Source organism: Camelus ferus, chromosome 13, assembly GCF_009834535.1.
Source record: "Camelus ferus isolate YT-003-E chromosome 13, BCGSAC_Cfer_1.0, whole genome shotgun sequence".
NCBI classification, from domain to species: Eukaryota; Metazoa; Chordata; class Mammalia; order Artiodactyla; family Camelidae; genus Camelus; species Camelus ferus.
In genome coordinates this window covers 39,782,317-39,803,017 of record NC_045708.1, presented here as the reverse complement: position 1 = coordinate 39,803,017, position 20,701 = coordinate 39,782,317, and the positions used below count along the sequence as shown (strand labels likewise).

The 20,701-nt window shown below is 34.8% G+C and overlaps 1 protein-coding gene across 2 annotated transcripts in view; it reads left to right on the top strand.

Annotated features, from left to right (window-relative positions):
- The window catches only part of USP24 (ubiquitin specific peptidase 24), a 120,115-nt gene that overhangs the window by 16,694 nt on the left and 82,720 nt on the right, over positions 1 to 20,701 (top strand). The window contains exons 2-7 of one of the 2 annotated variants that reach the window (XM_032494381.1): positions 12,737 to 12,899; positions 14,236 to 14,303; positions 17,148 to 17,291; positions 17,974 to 18,096; positions 18,999 to 19,034; positions 19,382 to 19,447. In XM_032494381.1, the coding sequence (XP_032350272.1) occupies positions 12,737 to 12,899; positions 14,236 to 14,303; positions 17,148 to 17,291; positions 17,974 to 18,096; positions 18,999 to 19,034; positions 19,382 to 19,447 (600 nt within the window). Of the gene's footprint in view, positions 1 to 12,733; positions 12,900 to 14,235; positions 14,304 to 17,147; positions 17,292 to 17,973; positions 18,097 to 18,998; positions 19,035 to 19,381; positions 19,448 to 20,701 lie in introns of both variants that reach the window. The other variant, XM_032494380.1, reaches the window with a different exon arrangement.

Here is a 20,701-nt window from a genome sequence, read left to right as displayed (position 1 = left end):
GGCGAGGTTGAAGAAGCTAGATGCTCAGATAGGTCTCAGCCTAAGTGTCATTTCATTTATAGGCTACCTTTGACCATGATTAGACTGGCTCCCTTCTTCTTCATCTTTTTTTTTTTAATTGTGGTGAAAAATACAAAACAAAATTTGCCATCTTAGCCATTTTTGAGTGTATAGTTCAGTAGTGTTAAGTATAGTTACATTTTGTGAAACAGATCTCCGTAACTTTTTCATCTTGTAAAACTGAAACTCTGTACCCATACAATTCCCCTTTTTCCCCTCCCCTCAGCTCATGGTAACCACCATTTTACTTTCTGTTTCTGTGAATTTGACTACTTTAGATACCTCGTATAAATGGAATTGTACGGTATTTGTCCTTTTGTGGCTGGCTTATTTCCTTTTGCAAAATGTCCTCAAGTTTCATTCATGCTGTGGCGTGTGACAGGATTTTCTCCCTTGTTAAGGCTGAATAATATTCCATGAGTTCCCTTTCTTACACACTTTTGTAGTACTCTGTTATTATAACATGCTCCTTACAAGAAATTATCATCTCTTATTTGTCTTTTCTGATAGGCATTGTATCTCAAAGCTTCAAAGGCAGAATGAATTTGTCTTATTCATTAATGTATTCACAGCTTCTGGATAATACTGAATGAGAATTCAGTATTAAAAAGAAAACAGAATGCCTTACCCTGCTGGAGGAATCTTGAAACATTTGTTGAAGAGATGATACATGAACTGGTTTTAAAGAATGTCTTAGTCTATTCAGGGTACTGTAACAAAATACTGTAGAATGGGTGGCTTATAATCAATGGAGATTTATTTCTCACAGTTCTGGAGTCTGGGAAGTCCAGGATCCCAGTGCCGGCAGATTTTGTGTCTGTTGAGGACCCACTTCCTGATTCGTAGACAGCTTTCTTCACCCTGTAACTTGGGTGGAAAGGGTAAGGGAGCACACTGTGACCTCTTTGATAAGAACAGAGCTCTCATGACTTAATCACCCCAAAGGCCCCATCTCCACATACCATCACATCAGGCATTAGGTTTCAACGTATGAACTTCGGGGGGACACAGATACTCAGTCTATAGCACAGGAAAGGTAGTAATTTATCTGGTTGAGAGAGGGCATTCTAAGCATTCTAGGCAGAGGAAGGAGCATAGAGCTAGCATGGTTTCATGCACGGCAAGGCCTGTGTACTCAGGGACCAGAGAAGTTCAGTGTGGTTAGAGCAGAAGGTCTTGAGAAAGTGGCAGATGGGGTTCTGTTTCAGGCTGTGGTCGGAGGGTGAGCAGCTTTCATGCCTGTGCAGGAGGCGTGCTTCTACTTTCTAGGCACTTACAGGCAGCTGGCAGCTAAAAGGAGGCTTCCAAGCAAGTGACTGATGGGATCAGATTCCTTTTTGGGGTTTGGTTTAGTTTCTATTCTTTAAAGAGAGAGCGATCTGGTGGGTTTCGGAGGGGACCCAGGAGTGGGGATAGAAAGGTGGCAGGGCGGCTGTCTTCAGAGTGCTGGCAGCAGTCTGAGCAACACAGACCTCAGCTGAGGCAGGGGTGGCTGGGAGAGACTGCTGAGGAGAAATCTCTGAGGTGGAATCACTGCCCGTGTGGTGACCAACTGTTGGGAAGACGACACAGAGTTTCAGAGATTAGGGCTATTAGAGAAGAAACACCTGAAGCAAAAAGAGCACTGAGTTCTTCACCGAAGTTGAAGAGTCTGATAGGGGTATAAACACTCATCCAGAGGGGGAGGGTACAACTCAGTGGTAGGGTGCCTGCTTAGCATGCACAAAGTCTTGGGTTCAATCCCCAGAAATAAATAAACCTAATTACCACCCCCACCCCACCCCCCAAAAAAGAAACATTCATCTGAAGCTTGAAGAGAGGTCTGGGCTAGTGGTTATGATGTGCCTGTTTGCTGTAGTTGACCCTCTATGTGGATTGTCTGTCATCTGCGTAGTAATCCTGCAAGCTAAGCACAATTCTCTGTTTTTTGGTTGAGAAAACTAAGACACATAGAGAGGTTAAGAGGCTTGTTCAAGGTCACACAGCTAGCAAGTGGTGGTGACAGAATCCACATTTAGATATATCATAAGGGAAAATATAGTAAAGGTAGTTTCAACAAAATTAAGAATAAAAGGTACTTGCTTATCCTAGGTAATCCCTTATCTAGAACTAACTAGGAATATCAGTGGATTAAGAAATACTGGTGCTTTGGAAGAGAAAGATTTTAATTGATCACCAATCCTCTCTTACTTTCTCAACTTTTGGTTTGGGGTACATTGTATACACTTTTTGTATGGTTGTTTTGTTTCTTTGTTTTTAATGACAAAAATTTAATTCTATTCTGGAGTGGTGCTTTTAGGGACTCTGCCATTCTGCCAGTTTTAGGAGGAATTGGAATACCTCCAAGTGTGGTGAATCTGGAACCTGAGATTTGGACAAACCTTGACTTGAATTTTCATTCCATTCTGAACTCATGAATGACTATTAGCGTTAGGCAAGAGACCATAAGAAATATGATTTGCGTGAATAACTTGTCTTATTTGAGCCTCAGTTTGCCCATCTGAAAAAGGAAGATGACAATTCTTGCCACTTGGGGTTGGGCACCATTCCTGACCCAAAGTAGCGAAGTAGTCAGTACATCATTAGTTTTCCTTTTGCCTCTTACTCACTTTTCTTTAGTCAGACTATATCTAAATCCCCTTTTACCATCCCTTTCCTTCTTCCTCCTGTCTGTTAAAACCGAAGGTCCAACTTCAGCTACCTACTTTTTTGTTCCTAAAATGAATGATCTGTAAGCCCCAGGCCCTGAATCTAAAAGAAAGGATAAATCCTGTGTGTCAGATACCGCCTTTGAATTCTAAGACAGCTTCTTCTCATGAAAACCTTGTTTCTGTATCATGTAAATACATGAATGACCACCAAGAGTTATGAAAGAAGGGGACCATGAGAAATGTCAGCTTTTGTAGAAAAGTTAGGAAATTACCTACTACTTATACATGGGATGAAAATGAATTCCAGGAAAACAATTTGCAAACAGACTTGAGACATAGGTATTAGTGACTTGGGGACTGCCTGCACTTATCCATCCTTTCTTTATTCAGTAAACGATATTTTAGGAATCCTTTTCTTTAGTCTGAAATAACAGAAGGCATGTTAGAACTGTATGTAACTGTGAATTGCTTTGAAAAATATTTGATAGATAAAGCTGACAATCTCAAGATTTAATGAAAGTTGTAAGTTAGTAACTTGGAATCAAATGTTCATGTTTTCATGTTTTACCTTAAGCACTTGACATATATGGTGCTAATTGTTGTTTATTTTAGATAATAGACAAATGCACTTTTAAAAATCATAAAGAAATGTTTTGACATCAGTTTGGGCATCTTCATTTCTGTACATTAATCAGACATTTGGAAGGTCTTTTGAGTACACTTTTGACTAATAAAGTAGTTCAGTAATTGAATTTAGTGTTAAAATAAACTTTAAGTGATATTGACAATCTTCTATCCCTTAAGTTGAATTATTTTTTTTTTAATCTGTACTTGTTGAGTTAGTGGGCAGACAGGAGCGGAGCTTATCGCTAAACTAACAGGCAGTATTTATTCCAGTTAAGTTTTACTTCTTTAAACAAAGAAGCCTTAAATTTTAGTATGTCCTTATTTACTTCAAGAGCAAACAGTTTGTTGTCTTTTTTAAAACTTGAAGGTAGTTTTCTAAGTAAATATTAAAACTCTATTATTAACTTTAAAGCTTTATAGTAATATTTTAAAGACCAGCTGCAGGGTTAAGTAAATTATTTGTGTCCTCAGCCCCTAATTAAGTTATTGCCTGTACTGTATTTACATTGGTTCACCTGCATTTTTCAAACAGGCAAGTTTCTAGATATGGATAGTGACATATATGGACGCATCTAATTGTAGATATGAAAGATTTCAAGCAGAAAAATTTTTTTGTCAAAATAATCTACATGTTAAATCTAAAGATCTTTGTGAAACTCTGGAGGTGGATTTCACTATACAGTGACAGCTTTTATCAATTCCACAAAAAACTATTCTAACAATTGAAAGTATTAAACCCTTTTAAGTTAGTAAATAGTAAACCTTATTCTAAACAGTTTGCCAATACTGAAGTTATAATCACAACTATTTGAATTCTAGCATGTTTATGACACTGTCAGATATGATGGGAGTTACAGAGGTCTTGTTTATGTTTTAATTTGTATTTATGGGCATAAATAAAATTACTTACTTAGGAAATATCTTTTAAGTATGTTTCCAACAATTGTTTCAATTTTAATCTTAAAATGGCCCATTTTGAAATCATAATTGAGCACATTAGCTCATCTATTATTTTTCTTCGATGACCGAATACACAAGTTCAGTGTTGTTAGAAATTTTTTAGGTTAAAAGTGACATTCAGGAATTGTTTCTGAGCTCATTTCTCTTCTGCCTTAGTAACAGAAGTGTGCATCTCTAACAAAGGCTAAATTTACATAAACATAGTAAAACATTTTTTAAAAATTAAGTACCTTTAACTTTTAAATGAAATTGATGGACTATCATAATAAAAAGTAAAGACGTTACCTCAAATGATCAAGAAGGCTGAAAACGATGAAGTTTTTTCACTTAATGTACTTGAAAAATCAAAAAATACTGGTTTTGAAATATTAACGCTTTGTAACCCCTGCCTGTAATACTGTTTCCTTTGAACTTCAAGTGCTTGCACACACACACACACACACACACTCGACAGTGCCCACAGCCTGACTTAGATCCACCCTTTCTCTTCGTTCACATTGTCCCGCTCTCTAAAGACGAGAAGTGTGTCTTTATCTCTGTCCCCAACCCTAAGTGCCTTGTCTGGAACATAGTAAGCTTTTGATAAGTGTGTTTGTAGTCAATTTAGAATCAGTGGCCATTAACAGTTATTTGGGTATCATTTGTATTTGGAATCTAATGAGAAAATAGTATATTACATTCCAGAGTTCTTATTAACACATTGATCACCACGTCCCCCAAACCTGGGTGACAGCTGTGTTTCCTCAGGGGCACCTGATCCACAGTGGGGGATCAAAGTGTTGAAAGCCCTATTCCTTATGTCTGCCTGCAGCTGTTTTGCAGTAGGACTATTCTGAGCTGCTTTGCATGTGTTCTTTTGCTCAATATTTAATTTTTGCCAAGGACAGGCTCTACTCAAAATATTAAACCAGCCTAAATATGGGCTCATGTCAGTATTTCCTTCTCTCTTGTGATTCCCTATCTCTTTTGTGTTGGTAGCACTCTCCTCAAAACATAATGCTGCTCTGTGTCATTTGTTAACCCTAATGTCCACCATGTCTATTCCCTCCTTTTTCAAGATCAAGAATGTTAACTGCTTAGGAAGCAGCAGGAGATTTTTCACCTGTCAGGTCTTAAATATGTTATTTTTTAAATTGCTGTTTTAAAACTGACTAATGGGCATATGTTATCAATGTATCATATGTCATTAGGTACAACCCTGTGGTTTGAAATTCTTAGGTATATTTTTATACTCACTTATGTTTAGTGACTATAATATTTGAACTCATTTTTGTTACTCAGGTGTTTAAAAGAGCAGCTTTATTGAGATTAAAATTTACATACCATGAAGTTTACCCTTAAATTTTCAAGTGTGCATTCATAGATGATTGTGCAGCCATCACTACTCTTTCATTTTAGAATATTTTTTCATCACCCCTAAAAGAAACCTTGTATTCATTTTTAAGTTACTCTCCTTTTCTCCCTTTTCCCATCCTCTGGCGGCCACTAATCTACTCTTTATGTCTGTGGATTTGCCTGTTCTAGATATTTCATATAAATGAAACTGTGTAATATGTGGCCTTTAATGTCTGGCTTCTATTTACCTAGAATAATGTTTTTGAAGTTCATTCATGATATAGCTTGTATCAGTATTTTATTCATTTTTAGGGCTAAAGACTATTCCATTGTATGGGTATACTATATTTATTCATCAATTTTGATGGACATTTGGGGTTTACCAGTTTTTGACTTACCATTAACAATGTTGCTATGAACACATGTACAAGTTTTTCTGTGGAAACATATTTTACTTCTCTTGGATGTATCTCATAGATTTATCAGCAAATAGAATTGCTGTGTCCTATAGTAAATATGAATAACTTTTGAGGAACTGCCAAACTGTCCTGCAAAAGTGCTACACCATTTTATAATCCAACAGCAGTATGTGAAGTCTCCAGTTTTTCCACATACACACCAATGCTTGTTATTGTCTGTCTTTTAATTTAGCTATTCGTGTGTGTGTGGAGTGGTATCTTGTGGTTTTGATTTGCATTTCCCTGGTGACCATCGGTGCTGAGCAACATTTCATGTGCTCATTATTAGCTGCTTGTATATCTTCTTCGGAGAAATGTCCATTCAAATCCTTTGCCCATTTTTTCATTGAGTTGTCTTTTTTTGTTGAGTGGTAACAGTTCTTTTATATTCTAGGTAAAAGTTTATTATCAGATATAAAATTTGCAGATATTTTCTCCCGTTCTGCTATTGTCTTTTCACTTTCTTAATGATACTCTTTGATACACAACAGTTTCTGTTGTTGTTAATTGAAGTATAGTCAATTTACAATGTTGTAGTAATTTCTGGTGTACAGCATCGTGATTCAGTTATACGTACATATATTCCTTTTGGTATTCTTTTTCATAATAGGCCATTAGAAGGCATTGAATATAGTTCTTTGTGCTATACATAGTAGGACCTGTTGTTTATCTGTTTTATGTATAGTAGTTTAGTATATGCAAATCCCAAACTCCCAACTTATCCATCCCCACCTGCTGCCCCCACACCATAACCAGAAGTTTGTTTTATATCTCTGTGAGTCTATATCTGTTTTGTAAATAAGTTCATTTGTATCAGTTTTTTAGATTCCACATGTAAGTAATATTATACGGTATTTTTCTTTCTCTTTCTCGTTTACTTCACTTAAAATGACAATCTCCAGGCCCATCCATGTTGCTAGAAATGGTATTATTTTATTCATTTTTATGGTTCAATAGTATTACAACTTCTTTATTCAATCATCTGTTGATGGACATTTAGGTTGCTTCCAGGTCTTGGCTATTGTAAATAGTGCAGCTATGAACATTGGGGTACATGTATCTTTTCAGATTAAGAGTTTCCTCCCAACATATGCCCAGAAGTGGGATTGCTGGATCATCAGGTAGGTCTATTTTTAATTTTTTAAGGAATCTCCATACTGTTTTCCATAATGGCTACACCAAACTACATTCCCACCAACAGTGTGGGAAGGTTCCCTTTTTTCCACACCCTCTCTAGTGTTTATTGTTTGTGGGTTTTTTATGATGGCCATTCTGACTGGTGTGAGGTAATACCTCATTGTAGTTTTGATTTTTTTACATTTCTCTGATAATTAGTGATGTTGAGCCTTTTTTCATGTGCCTATTGGCCATTTGCATATCTTCATTGGAGAAATGTTTGTTCAGGTCTTCTGCCCATTTTTTGACTGGTTTGTTTGGGGTTTTTTTTGTTGTTGTTGTTGTTACTGAGTTGTATGAGCTGTTTGTATATTCTGGAAATTAAGCCCTTGTCAACCACACCCTTTGCAAATATTTTCTCCCATGATGTGGGTTGTCTTTTCATTTTGTTTATAGTTTCTTTTGCTATGCAAAAGCTTATAATTTAATTAGGTCCCATTTGTTTACTTTTGCTTTTATTTCTATTGCCTCAGTAGACTTCCCTAGGAGAACACAGCTATGATTTATATCAGAGAATGTTTTGCCTGTGTTCTCTTCTAGGTTTATGGTGTCTTGTCTTATGTTTAATAAGTCTTTAAGCCATTTTAAGTTTATTTTTGTGTAGGGTGTGAGGGAGCACTCTAACTTTATTGATTTACATGGACTGTCCAGCTTTCCCAACACCACATATTGAAGAGACTGTCTTTTCTCCATTGTATATTCTTGCCTCTTTTGTCAAAGATTAATTGATTGTAGGTCTGTGGGTTTATTTCTGGGCTCTGTGATCTGTTCCATTGATCCATATGTCTGTTTTTGTGCCAATACCATGATACACAAAAGTTTTTTAATTTTAATGAAGTTCAAAATTCAAAATTTTATCTTTTTTATTTTTCGTCATTGTGTTTTGGGTGTCCTATCTAAGAAACATTGCCTAATGCAAGATCATGTAGATTTACTCCTGTGTTACATTTTGAGTAAAATTTTTGTATGTGGTGTTAAATAGGGATCAAGTTTTATTCTTTTGCTTGTATATATTTAGTTGTCTCAGTACCATTTGTTGAAAAAGCTGAACTTCCTCCATTGAACTGTTTTCATGCCTTTGTCAGAGATTAACTAAATTGTATTGCCTTCCTTGTTGAAAACCAATTGACCACAAATATAAGGGTTTATATACGGAAACTCAATTTGATTCCATTGATCTGTATGTTTATCTTTGTGCCAGTACTACATTGTCTTGATTACTATAACTTTATAGTAAGTTTTTAAAGTGGGAAGTTTGAATCCTCAAACTTTGTTCTTTTTCAAGATTATTTTGGTTATACAGGGTTCCTTGCATTTCTGTGTGATTTTAGAGTCAGCTTATCAGTTTTTACAAAGTTAGCTGGAATACTGATGCTGATTGCATTGAATCTGTAGGCTAATTTAGGGAGTTTTGCCATCTTAAAAATACTAAGTTCTAATCCATGAACATGGGCTGTCTTTCCATCTATTTAGGTCTTTAGTTTCTTTCCATAATGTTTTGTAATTTTCAGTGTACAAGTCTTGTACTTCTTAAAATAGAATTGTTTTCTTAATTTTAAGATTGTTCACTGTTAGTATATAGAAATACAATTGAATTTTGGATATTGATATTTTATCCTGCATCCTAGCTGAACTCAGTTATTATTTCTAGTAGTTTTTTTTAATGAATTCCGTAGAATTTTCTATATAGAAGACCATGTCATCAGTGAACAGAAGTAGTTTTACTTCATCCTTTTCAATCTGAATGAATGCCTTTTATTTCTTATTTTGCCTAATTGCTCTGGCTAGACATTCCAGTTGAATGAAAGCTGGAGAATAGACATCCTTGTTTCTGATTTTAAAGGAAACCATTCAGTCTTTCACAGTTAAGTATTATGTTATTATAGGTTTTTTGTAGATGGCCTGTCCATCAGATTAAGGAACTACTCTTTTATTTCTTTGTTGATTTTTTTTTTTAATTTGGTCATGACAAGGTTGGATTTTGTGAATATTTTTTCTGCATCTATTGAAATGGTTTATGTTTTTTATCCCTTATTCTGTTACTGTGCTATGTTGTATTGACTGATATTTGTATGCTAAACCAACCTTGTATGCATACTTGGTCATAGTATATCATCCTTTCTATATATTGTTGGGTTCAGTTTGCTTGGTTATTGTTAAAAGACTTTTGTGATTATATTCATAGGGATAATATTGGTCTGTAATTTTGTTTATTTTTCTTGGGATATCTTTGTCCATTTTTTTAAGTTATGGTAAAACACGCAACATGAAATTTACTTACCATTTTAACCATTTTTAAGTATACAGTTGTGAGCATTAAGTATATTCACATTGTTTTCCAACCATCACCACCATCCATCTCCAGAACTTTTTCATCTTCCCAAACTGAAACTATACTCATTAAACAGTAACTCCTCATTCTTCCTTGCCCTTAGCCCTTGGCAACCACCCTTCTACTCTGTGTCTCTATGAATATGACTATTCTAGGTTCCTCATGTAAGTGGAATCATACACAATATGTTCTTTTGTGACTAGCATATTTCACTTAGCCTAATGTCTTCACGGGTCATGCATATTGTGGCATGCGTGTATTAGAATTTCCTTCTTTTTAAAGGCTGAGTAATTTTCTGTTGTGTGTAAATACCACATTTTGTTTATCCATTCATTAATGGACACTTGGGTTGTTTGCTTCCTCCTTTTGGCTATTGTGAATAATACTGCTGTAAACATGGGTGTACAAATATCTGTTCAAGTCCCTTCTTTCAGTTCTTTTGGATATATACCCCAAAGTAGAATTGCTGGATCATGTGGTGATTTTGTGTTTAATTTTTTGAGGAACTACCATACTGTTTTTCACTGTAACTGCACCATTTTGTAGTCCCACCAGCAATGCATAAAGTTTCCAATTTTCCTACAACCTTATCAACACTTGGTATTTTCTGTGTTTTTGGTAATAGCCATTCTAATGGATGTGGAGTGTTTCTGTCCATTTTTAGTATCAGGGTAATACTGGTCTCATAAAATAAGTTGGTAAGTATTCCCTCCTTTTTTTTTTTTTTTTTTTTTTTTGACAAGGGAAAGAATATGAAGGATTAATGTTAATTCTTAAATGTTTGGTAGAATTCAGCAGTAATGGCATCTCGTCCTGGCTTTTCTTTGTGGGATTACAAAGCACTTTCTGTTTGGTATAGATCTGTTCAGATTTTCTATTTCTGCTTGACTCAGTTTTGGTGGTTTTGTCTTTTAAAAATGTGTCCATTTCATCTAGATTATCTAATTTGTTGGCATACAATCATCAATAATATTCCTTATAAGCACTTTTGTTTCTGTAAAGTCAATATTGATACCTTCCCTTTCATTACTGATTTTAATGATTTGAGTCTTCTCTTTTTTCTTGGTTAGTCTAGCTAAAGTTTTGTTCATTTTGTCGATCTTTTCAAAGAACCAGCTTTTGGTTTTGTTTATTGTCTCTATTGTTTTTCTGTTCTTTCTTTCATTTATTTTCGCTTAAATCTTTATTTCCTTCTGCCTGCTTTGGGTTTCATTTACTCTTCTTTTTCTAAGGTGTATGGTGAGGTTATTGATTTGAGATCTTTTTGCTTTTTTAAAAATATGTCACTGATTACTGCATCTCATAAATTTCGTTGTACTTTAATTTTCATTCATCTCAAAGCATTTTCTGATTTCCTTTGTGATTTTTTTGACCCATTGGTTGTATAGCTGTATGTTGTTTAATTTTCATGTATTTTGGGGTTACCCAAATTTCCATCTGCTGTTGATTTCTGATTTCATTCCATTGTGATCAGAGAACATACTTTGTATGATTTTAATCCTTTCAAATTGATTGAGGCTTGTTTCATAACCTAACATATGCTTTACCCTGGAGAATATTCCATGTGCACTTGAGAAGAATGTATATTCCGTTAGTGAATATTGCAGAATCATGAATATTCTGCTGTTAGTGAATTGGAAAGTGAGTTTCCAGTTGTTCTTACTGAATTGTGTGCTTCTCTTTAGCTCTGTCAGTTTCTGCTTCCTGTACTTTGGATCTCTGTTAGATGCATATTTGTTTAGAATTGTTATGTCTTTCTGATACATTAGCCCTTTGTCATTAAAAAAAAAAATCCTTCCTTATCTCTAGTAACAAATTTTCACATGACATCTGGGTTTCCTGATTTAGTGTAGCCACTCCAGCTCCCTTTTGGTTACTGTTTTCATAGTATATATTTTTCCATTCTTTTATTTTATCTTCCTGTTGTTATTGGCTTTTAAAAAATCATTATGAAGTAGCCCTCTTTGTCTTTAGTAATGTATTTCTTAACGTCTGCAAGCATACCTCAGAGGTATCACAAGTTCAGTTCCACAGCACTTCAGTGAAGCAAGTATCACAATAAATGGGGTCACACGAATTTTTTGATTTCCCAGTGCATATAAAAGATATGTTTACACTATACCATGGTCAATAAATATTGCAATAACATTATCTAAAAATGTACATACCTTAATTTTAAAATACTTTATTGCTAGAGAACACTAACCATCATCTGAGCCTTCAGCAAGCTGTAACCTTTTTACCTCAGTGTTGATGGCTGCTGACTGATGGGAGTGGTGGTTGCTGAAGGTGGGGTGGCTGTGGCAATTTCTTAAAATAAGACAATGAAGTTTGCCACATTGATTGACCCTTCCTTTCATGAATGTTTTCTCTGTAGGGTGCAAGGCTGTTTGATAGCATTTTACTCACAGAACTTCTTTCAGAATTGGAATTAGTCCTCTCAAACTCTGCTGCTGCTTAACCAACTTAGTTTGTGTAATATTCTGAATCCTTGGTTGACATTTCAACAGTCTTCACAGCATCTTTGCCAGGAGTAGATTCCATCTCAAGAAACTACTCTCTGCTCATCCGAAGCAGCTCCTCATCCACTCAGGTTTTATCATGAGACTGCAGCACTTCAGTCACATCTTCAGGCTCCACTTCTAATTCTAGTTCTTCTGCTGTTTCTACCACGTCCGCAGTGACTTCCCCTACTGAAGTCTTGAACCCCTCAAAGTCATCCGTGAGGTTTGAAATCAGCTTCTTCTGAACTCTTGTTAATATTGATATTTTGGCCTCTTCCCATGAATCATGAATGTTCTTAATGGTATCTAGAATGGTGAATCCTTCCCAGAAGGTTTTCAATTTATTTTGCCCAGTTCTGCCAGAGGATTCATTATCTGTTGTAAAATGTATTTCTTACCCTCACAAAATGTATTTCTTACATAATAAGACTTGAAAGTTGAAATTACTCCTTGGTGCATGGGCTGCAGAATGAATGCTGTGTTAGCAGGCATGAAAACAGTATCCACACTCTTGGCATTAATGGCTGCTATTGAGTAAGCATCTCCTTTTGTTAAATTGAAAAATTTTAGTCACTAATTAGTTTATTTTTTGCTTTGTTTTGTTTTTTTACCCTAATCCCCTTTTGTCAGAAGAATGATGAAAATGGAAACTGCTCAGGGGAAGGAATTGAATTCCCTACAACAAATTTATATGAACTAGAAAGCCGTGTTTTGACTGATCATTGGTCCATCCCTTACAAGCGGGAAGAATCACTAGGCAAATGCCTGTTGGCGTCTACCTACCTAGCAAGACTTGGTAAGTTCACACCTCCGGACACGGGAGTTTTGTGTTTTTTGGTTTTTTTTTTTTTCTGATAGGAGGCCTGACTTTAATCTTAGCTGCTGTCATTGCCCATCAGTATTATTAGATATTGTACTCTCTTAGCCTTTGTTTATCGACTGTGGAATAAAAGCATTGAATTAAATCAGCTATTTTCTTCTAACACCAATAAAGTGTAAGATTCAATAAGATACAATTGAAATGCCTTATGGATATTGATGTTAACTTTTTCCACAGAAGCTTGGAGCATTTTCGATTAAGGCTCAATTCAGTGGCTTTTTTTTTTTTTTTAAAGAGAAGAATGTAACGTTTATTTAACAAACATTTTATACTTATTAAGTGCTTGGCACTGTCTTAAGTGCTTTACAAATATTAAGCTATTAGAGTAATAAAATATCACTAGTTTGGAGAATAAGTATCAACATAAGGTAGCTTCTGTACTATAAACATTAAAGAGAGAATAATAATTTGTTTTTCTGTATTGAATTCAGTTATAAAATAAGATGAAGTGGTTACTTCTTGCGATTTTTTTCTTATTAAAAGTGCATAATTTATCATCGTGATTAAATATGAGACACATCAAAAGGAAATATTTTGACTAGGCCTTCATGATGCGTTTATACCTGGCTTCTCAGCAGCAGCATTTTGGAGTGCCTGTGAGGATGTAGGTACTATAGCTAGGTAGTGGGTCTGAAAAAAGAAAATGTGCTCAACAGTCTTCCCACTGATAAGCAAAACCTGCTATTGAGGTTTTCTTTTTAAGTAGATTCCAAAGGATAATTTTACAGTGAATTTATTCTTTCATTTAGTAAGTATTTATCACTTCCTCAGTGCCAGGCACAGTTGCATGCATTTTATTGCACAGATTCATCAGTTTGCTTTAGGGAAGAAGAGTGATTTTGGCATTTATTGAGAATTTTTTTGTTTTTAATAGAGCTGTTTAGGAAAACAATAATGGCTGTTAAGTAGCTGCTGCTGGCAGCTATTTAGTCAGATCATTGGAAGTTACTCTGACATGGAAACATAAGTTCAATCATTTCAGTTCTAACTAGTATTTATTTTACTATTAATAAATATATATTAATAATTAACAAAGGTAAATAAATATATTATACTATTAATAAATAACATAATACTGCGGCTTTCTCAGCCTGTTCCTTCATCAGAATGTATGTATTCTACTTTTAGTAATTCCTTAAGAATCAAGATTTCTATAATAAATAGTTCCATCTGCATGAATTTGAATGATACATGATTTCTGCAACTACCTAAAATCTAAAATAAGGCATATTGTTTCATTTATTTTGCTAAGGTCTTTCTGAGTCTGATGAGAATTGTAAAAGATTTATGGATAGGTGTATGCCTGAAGCATTTAAAAAGGTAAGAAAAATGTGCTATGCTAATATATATATTTTTGTCTGTGTGTGTGTGAGAGTGAAGGTGAACAGGCTTTTTGTTTTAGTTTTAGTTTTTTATATATAAGACCAGTTTATGAATCCTGTTCAACTGAGGAGTGCTCTAATATGAAAAAAAGACAGAGCTCAGTAAATCTTTGTTGAATGAATAAATGAGTCTCCTGCTGTCTCCTATTTCTGGGTTTTGACATCCATATTTGTCCCATATGCAAGTAAGTCCCTGCAACTACAGATGGGTGAAGTTTGTATTTATCTTAAAACCCAGTAAAATAAACTGTTCATTTGCAGGCTATTATTCCTGTCTGCATCTTGACAGAGAGAGTCTCCTTTGATTCAAGGCTTAAGAGAGAACAAAATTAATTTTAGGAACAAAAATAACTTGATCTTTGAAAAAAGGGAGAAATCTTTTTAAATTGTTATTTGGGTAGGAATTATATGGAATCAAGATTGATCTTCATTTTGGATGAACTCATCTACCATTTTGTAGTTTAAAGTTATTTTCAACTTTAAAGAATTTTGTTAAGAATTATAGTAACTTTTAAAAAAATAACAGCACTTTTATAATGTAACATACTGTGACACATATCATAATGTACGCATAAATTTGCAGAGAAAGAAAATACAAGTTTATGCAGAGTCATGAAAAAGGATTTATTCATGTAAGGAAAGGATCTTTAGGTTGATCATCTCCAGATTCAGAGAGCCCTGTGTCAAATCAGTCCAGCAGCAAGTTGCATATTTGGAATATAATACTCTTTAACTCTATACAGAGATGCTTCAGAGGACTGTTTTATTTTATGCCCTCAGCTGTTTGTAATAGTATAATAAATGGTCCAGTGGTTTTGGAGTTTTTTTTCTATAAAACTGTGAACACAATGATACCCTGCATTGTGTTCAGTGTTGTTCAAATCTTAGAGTTCAGAGCTATTAAAAAGGTTCTCTAAACCAGAAGAGCAATGTAATTCTGTAGATTTGGTTGCCAGAAAACTCAAGTGTATTTTATGTAATTGGTATTGCTTCCCTTAAAGGCTGTGTTTCCTTGTATGACTCTCCCCCCTACCTTCTTCCCTAGGCTTTTCTTACGTGCTACCTTTTTTTTTTTTGTTTTGTTAAGAATTGAGAGTATGTGTAAATAATAAGCAGTTTGTATGAATGAGGTACACAAAAGGAGCTCTGTTGTAATTTCTACTTTCTTCACCTTTCACCTTCAGGCTAGGCTGTATTCTTTACTAGTATATTGAGGAAGGGCAAAACATCTAGGTCTGGCAATGGTGCATAGTTATTTAAACTTTGTGTGCATCTTCCTACAAGGTGCTGCCTGTCTTGCCCCACCTCATCTGGAAGGTAGATAGAACTCCATTTTCAAAGTAAAAACTGAATAAATGAGATGGGAACAGAGGGGAGTGGTGCTTAGTGCACATAATTTTTATTTTGTAGTCACTTGAAGCTTCTTAAATCTTAATCTCTGCTGTATTATCTAATTTTTAAGTACCGGAATAATATACAGGCAGGCAAAAGAATTCTTGCGAAAAATAGTAACTCATTGGTTTATATAAAATCTGTCTTATGGTTATTGCTCATTTGAGCAAATAACGCAGCTAATTGCTATATAGAAAATCTGGAGCTGAGGTTTTCCTCTGCAGCTAAAGAAATTTGGGCTCTTTCAGCTGTTCTTGTTAAGGGTTCTCAGTGTGACCAAGATGAAATTTATGTAGCACAGTATTTTCCCTCTGAAGAGAAATCTTACAAAAATATGAACCCGACCATACCAATTTGCCATTATTAAGTGGAAACTTTGACTCCTCATTCCCTGTTCTGGCAGTTGTTCCTGAGTTAGACTTCCCCAAGGACTAGAAGACTAAAGATTGGGGAAATCCAAAGATGATGATTTTAGATTCATCTGTGTGCCTTTTCCTTCCTTTTAAACAAATCTAAGATGCTGTCTGAGTATAAGATGCACCATTGTTTTATATTTTATGTTTTATATTTAAGAAAAAATAGCTGCAAAGAAAACTGTGTTACAGTGCCTTATCACTTAGAGCTATTTTAGATTTCCTTAGATATTTTTTAAAAATTGACTATTACTTTTATACATACCAGAAAGGGAAATACAAGCAAAATAAATTGGTAAGATATTTCTAAAATGTTTTCACATTTGGAGCCTTGCTGCCATCTGGTCGACAGGTGCGAAGATGTAGTCCTGGGTTTCTGAGATCTAAAAAATATGAAGAGTGTGTATGGTCAAATCATGAAATATAGCATCCATTTTTTAGATTTTAGGAATGTTGATTAATAGTGACGGCCAAGATACATTAATTATAAAACGTTACTACTTATAAGATACTTTCACATTTGTTATACACCTTCTAATACTTGTAACATCTATGCGAAGTGGGTAGGAATTATGCCTCTTGTGAGATGAGAGAACTAAGCCTCTGAGAACTCAGGTAAATTTGTCCAAGACCACACAGCTAGAAAACAGTCGTGCCACAACTGATCTCAGGTTCTTTCTTGCTCTACATCACTTGGCCTCCCCTAGTAATAATGAAAAGTAGAGAAACAAACATTTTATTTTAAGCAGATTGTTTTAATACAAGGGACTTAAAGTTCAAAAGCAAAACTAAGTGTTGACTGTGAAATAAGTGAACGAGTATATGGACTACAGCTGTGGGTCTTTTGAAGCAAGTCATCTACATAAAAATAAGTATTATGGTAGTAATCTCATGATTATTCAAGATTGAATTGATAGCCGTAGACATTTTTTTTTCTTTTCAAGTGAAAGTCTAAACTGCCCTTTATATTTATATAGCTCCTGACATCAAGTGCTGTTCACAAGTGGGGTACTGAAATTCATGAAGGGATCTACAACATGTTGATGCTATTAATAGAACTGGTTGCAGAGAGAATAAAACAGGACCCAATTCCTACTGGTCTGCTGGCTGTGCTTACAATGGTACAGTATCTCTAAAATGAAGTACTTTGTGTTTTGATTTTGTTTAAAATACCTTACTTACCCTCTGACATAATTAACAAGGAGAGATGATAATGTTATCATTAAAGATATTAACTTGGCTATTAGGGTTCTTGCTTTTATTTTAAAAGCAAAACAACCGTTCTGTGTTTTCAATTTTAAAGGAATACCTTTCTAATTTTAAGCTTTTTCAACTTTTGGAATGATTAAATAGCTTTCCCTATGTCTCCCTGGTTATTTGCATCATAAGTACTGTCACATAAGGTGTTTGTGTAGTTTATGGACTTTTCCCCTGACTAGTAACAGCAGCTGCGTGAAGTAGGGCACTATGTTTTTCCTAACTTTCATCTTCCCTGCCTTGTTGCTCAGCTCTACTTGTGGTGGTCCTAGGACGTCTGGAGCCTTAGCATCACCTTGCCTTGGATCAGACCTCTCGTCCTGCTCCCTCCTTCTCTTCCCCCATAGCAAATGTTGAACAGAACAGGAGAGCACCACTTTGATCATTTGTTCCTCAGCACCAGCTAAGGAATTTTTTGTTGGAATACTTGAAAGATTTCATTAATGAAGCAGTCCAAGGCTGTATTTTTATCTTCTTTTCTAATGCTAATATGTGTTGCTATAGAAATAGGTAGTAATAATGTTTCTCTCTTCTCTTTGAATCTAGGCTTTCAATCCTGATAATGAATACCATTTTAAAAACAGAATGAAAGTGTCTCAAAGGAATTGGGCAGAAGTGTTTGGAGAGGGAAATATGTTCGCTATTTCACCTGTTTCTACTTTCCAAAAGGTAGACATAGTTTTGTTTCATCTTTTAATAGAGAATATATTGGAAAAGATTTTTTCCCTGCTCTAAAAATGATAGTTTATGTGGAAGGATTAAAACAGTCTGTGAAAAAATGACAAATACTCCATATGGTTCATAAAATTGCTTAACATTTTTTTCAGCTATTGTGTGTTTTTCCATAGCTGTTAACTAATACCATGAAGAACTTTGTAGATTTGAAATGGTGTTTAGTGAAACGAGAAGTGACCACATGACATGAGTGCCCTATTTATTGAATTATCAGAAGCCCAGTTTAGTGGGCGTCCCAGTTTCTTAGAGATGTTTGAGAAGTAGAGCTTTTCAAATCATTTGAAATGACTAATTATTCCTAGAAAAAAATAACCTAGTAGTTAATCTCATGTATAATTTTCTTGTAAACTGCATAAGCTTTAAAGCTTTTGGTTTTTTTTTAAGCACAGACTAACATCTTTATTTTATTTTTAAAGGCCAGCAATGTGCCAATAACATTATACCCGCAAGGAGTACATAATTCTGGGACTAAAACTTTAATCTCTTGATTCCTGATTTGCTACTCTTTAAGTTAATAATTTTTAATTCCTGAAATATAACTCTCTTAGAGAATTTAACTCGTTATTTTGTACCTCAGAGAGCTTAAACAATTGATCTCAGCCACCCAAAATGCATAAATGCTTCATATTGTTGCAATTCCATCAAAATACAGACTTACTTCTAAAATTATTTACAGTAATGTGAGAGATTCACATTTAGAAACATTTGGAGAAACCTTTTGAAATATTTTTAAATTAAAAATTTTCCCCAACTTTTTTTTTAGGGTTACAGAAATATGAGGGTTAGTAGGGAAGTTTTTATATTGCTATCTCAATTTCTGTTTTCTTTTCTTATAGGAGCCTCATGGATGGGTTGTGGATTTGGTAAATAAGGTATACAGCTTTTATTAATATGGTCATGTTTTCCATTTTCTAATAAGATTTTCTAGAGTATGGTATTTTAGGTAGATGAAAGCTATAGAGAATAATCAGATAATAATCTGTTTTAGGGTTTCTTCCTCTTTTTTATATGTGCTATTTATACAGATAAACATCAGCTTTAGATCTTAGCACATCTCCTGCAGTGTATCACAGGAGCATTGGAATTATTTTTGTGATGACTCTCAAGACCAGGATTATAGAGCATACTGATAAGTAGAATGTGAGCCTTAGTTCCTTGTTTAAACTCTTAAGATATAGCATTTTACCTTAATATTAATTTGTACCTTTTTTCTTCTAAGTTCGGAGAACTAGGTGGATTTGCAGCAATCCAAGCCAAGCTCCATTCAGAAGATATAGAACTTGGGGTAAGTTAAACCCCACTATATGTACCCGATGTGGAAGTTCACTTTATGTGGGTTGGTGTGTAACCCAGAGGACATACTCTAAACACATGAACTTCAATGTTAAAGTTGAAGTTAATCTTTGCAGGAACAGCTTCCATAGTTCTGATAACCACAGAAAAATTTACTCTTAATCATAGTAGCCAAACTTCAATGTAGGGTTTTTGGGGTTTTTCTTTTTCCCCACCACACTGATTTCTCTTTATGACATTCTCCTCTTTCTTTGTAGTGGTTACATGAAATTATCTTGCTGTTTAGGGACCGTTGCTGTATGTGGCAAGTATATGTGTACAAAACAATTTTATGCCTCAGTTAATCAGAATTTATTTTATAGTACCAGAAACAAATAAAATATTTTAAGATTGGTTAGTCAGCTTTTTGGTGTTGCAGAGATTTAAACGTAACAAAGGGCTATAACAGGAGCTTAGAATCATCCATCGGGTACAATATCATTATCTTTTCATGTTAACTTCGTTTTCTCAAAAAAAGTTAACCTCGTGGTAAGGGAAATAACTTAATCTTTAATTTTTTGCAGACTGCTGACCTCTTTGTTACTGAGAGCACTCTATTCTTTTCTCTAGTTAAGTAATCATTCAATTAAAAATGAGTTATTACGTACTTGCCATGTAGATGACAGTGTTCTAGCTACTGTAATTGATCAGAGCAGAAAGTGATGTGATAACATAATATAACTAAGTGATGCGAATTGTGCTTAGAATAGCAGTTATTTCTGTGGGACCATGACTAATCAGTTAATTCCCTTAGTCCATCTTTGCATGAGGGCAGTAACAACCGTCAAGGAGAGAGACTGGTGCAACATAGGTAATAGACTATGTCTTGCTACCCTCTGTTTATCCTTAAAGATCAGGTGTCTGCCAGATCATAAATACTTCTACTGGCACCAATCAGAGGCCTCTCCTCCCTCCCTGACTATTAACTAGGTTGTGAGGCTGTCATTTTGATACCCATAAAATGGACTGAGTATGTTAGAGATGACTTTATTGACGTGGAAGATAATAGGTAGTAACTTAAAAAGTCAGACAGAACAAAAACCTATTTAGATACAGGGTTTTATCCAGCTTACTTGTTTCTCAGGAACTGGCTGTATAGGTCATTTGGGCAATATTAGAAATGAACTTCATTTTTTTAAAAAAAAGTTTAAAACACTCACTCATTTCCTGCAGAGTTTATTTATTTAAACAGACAAACAGAGAATCC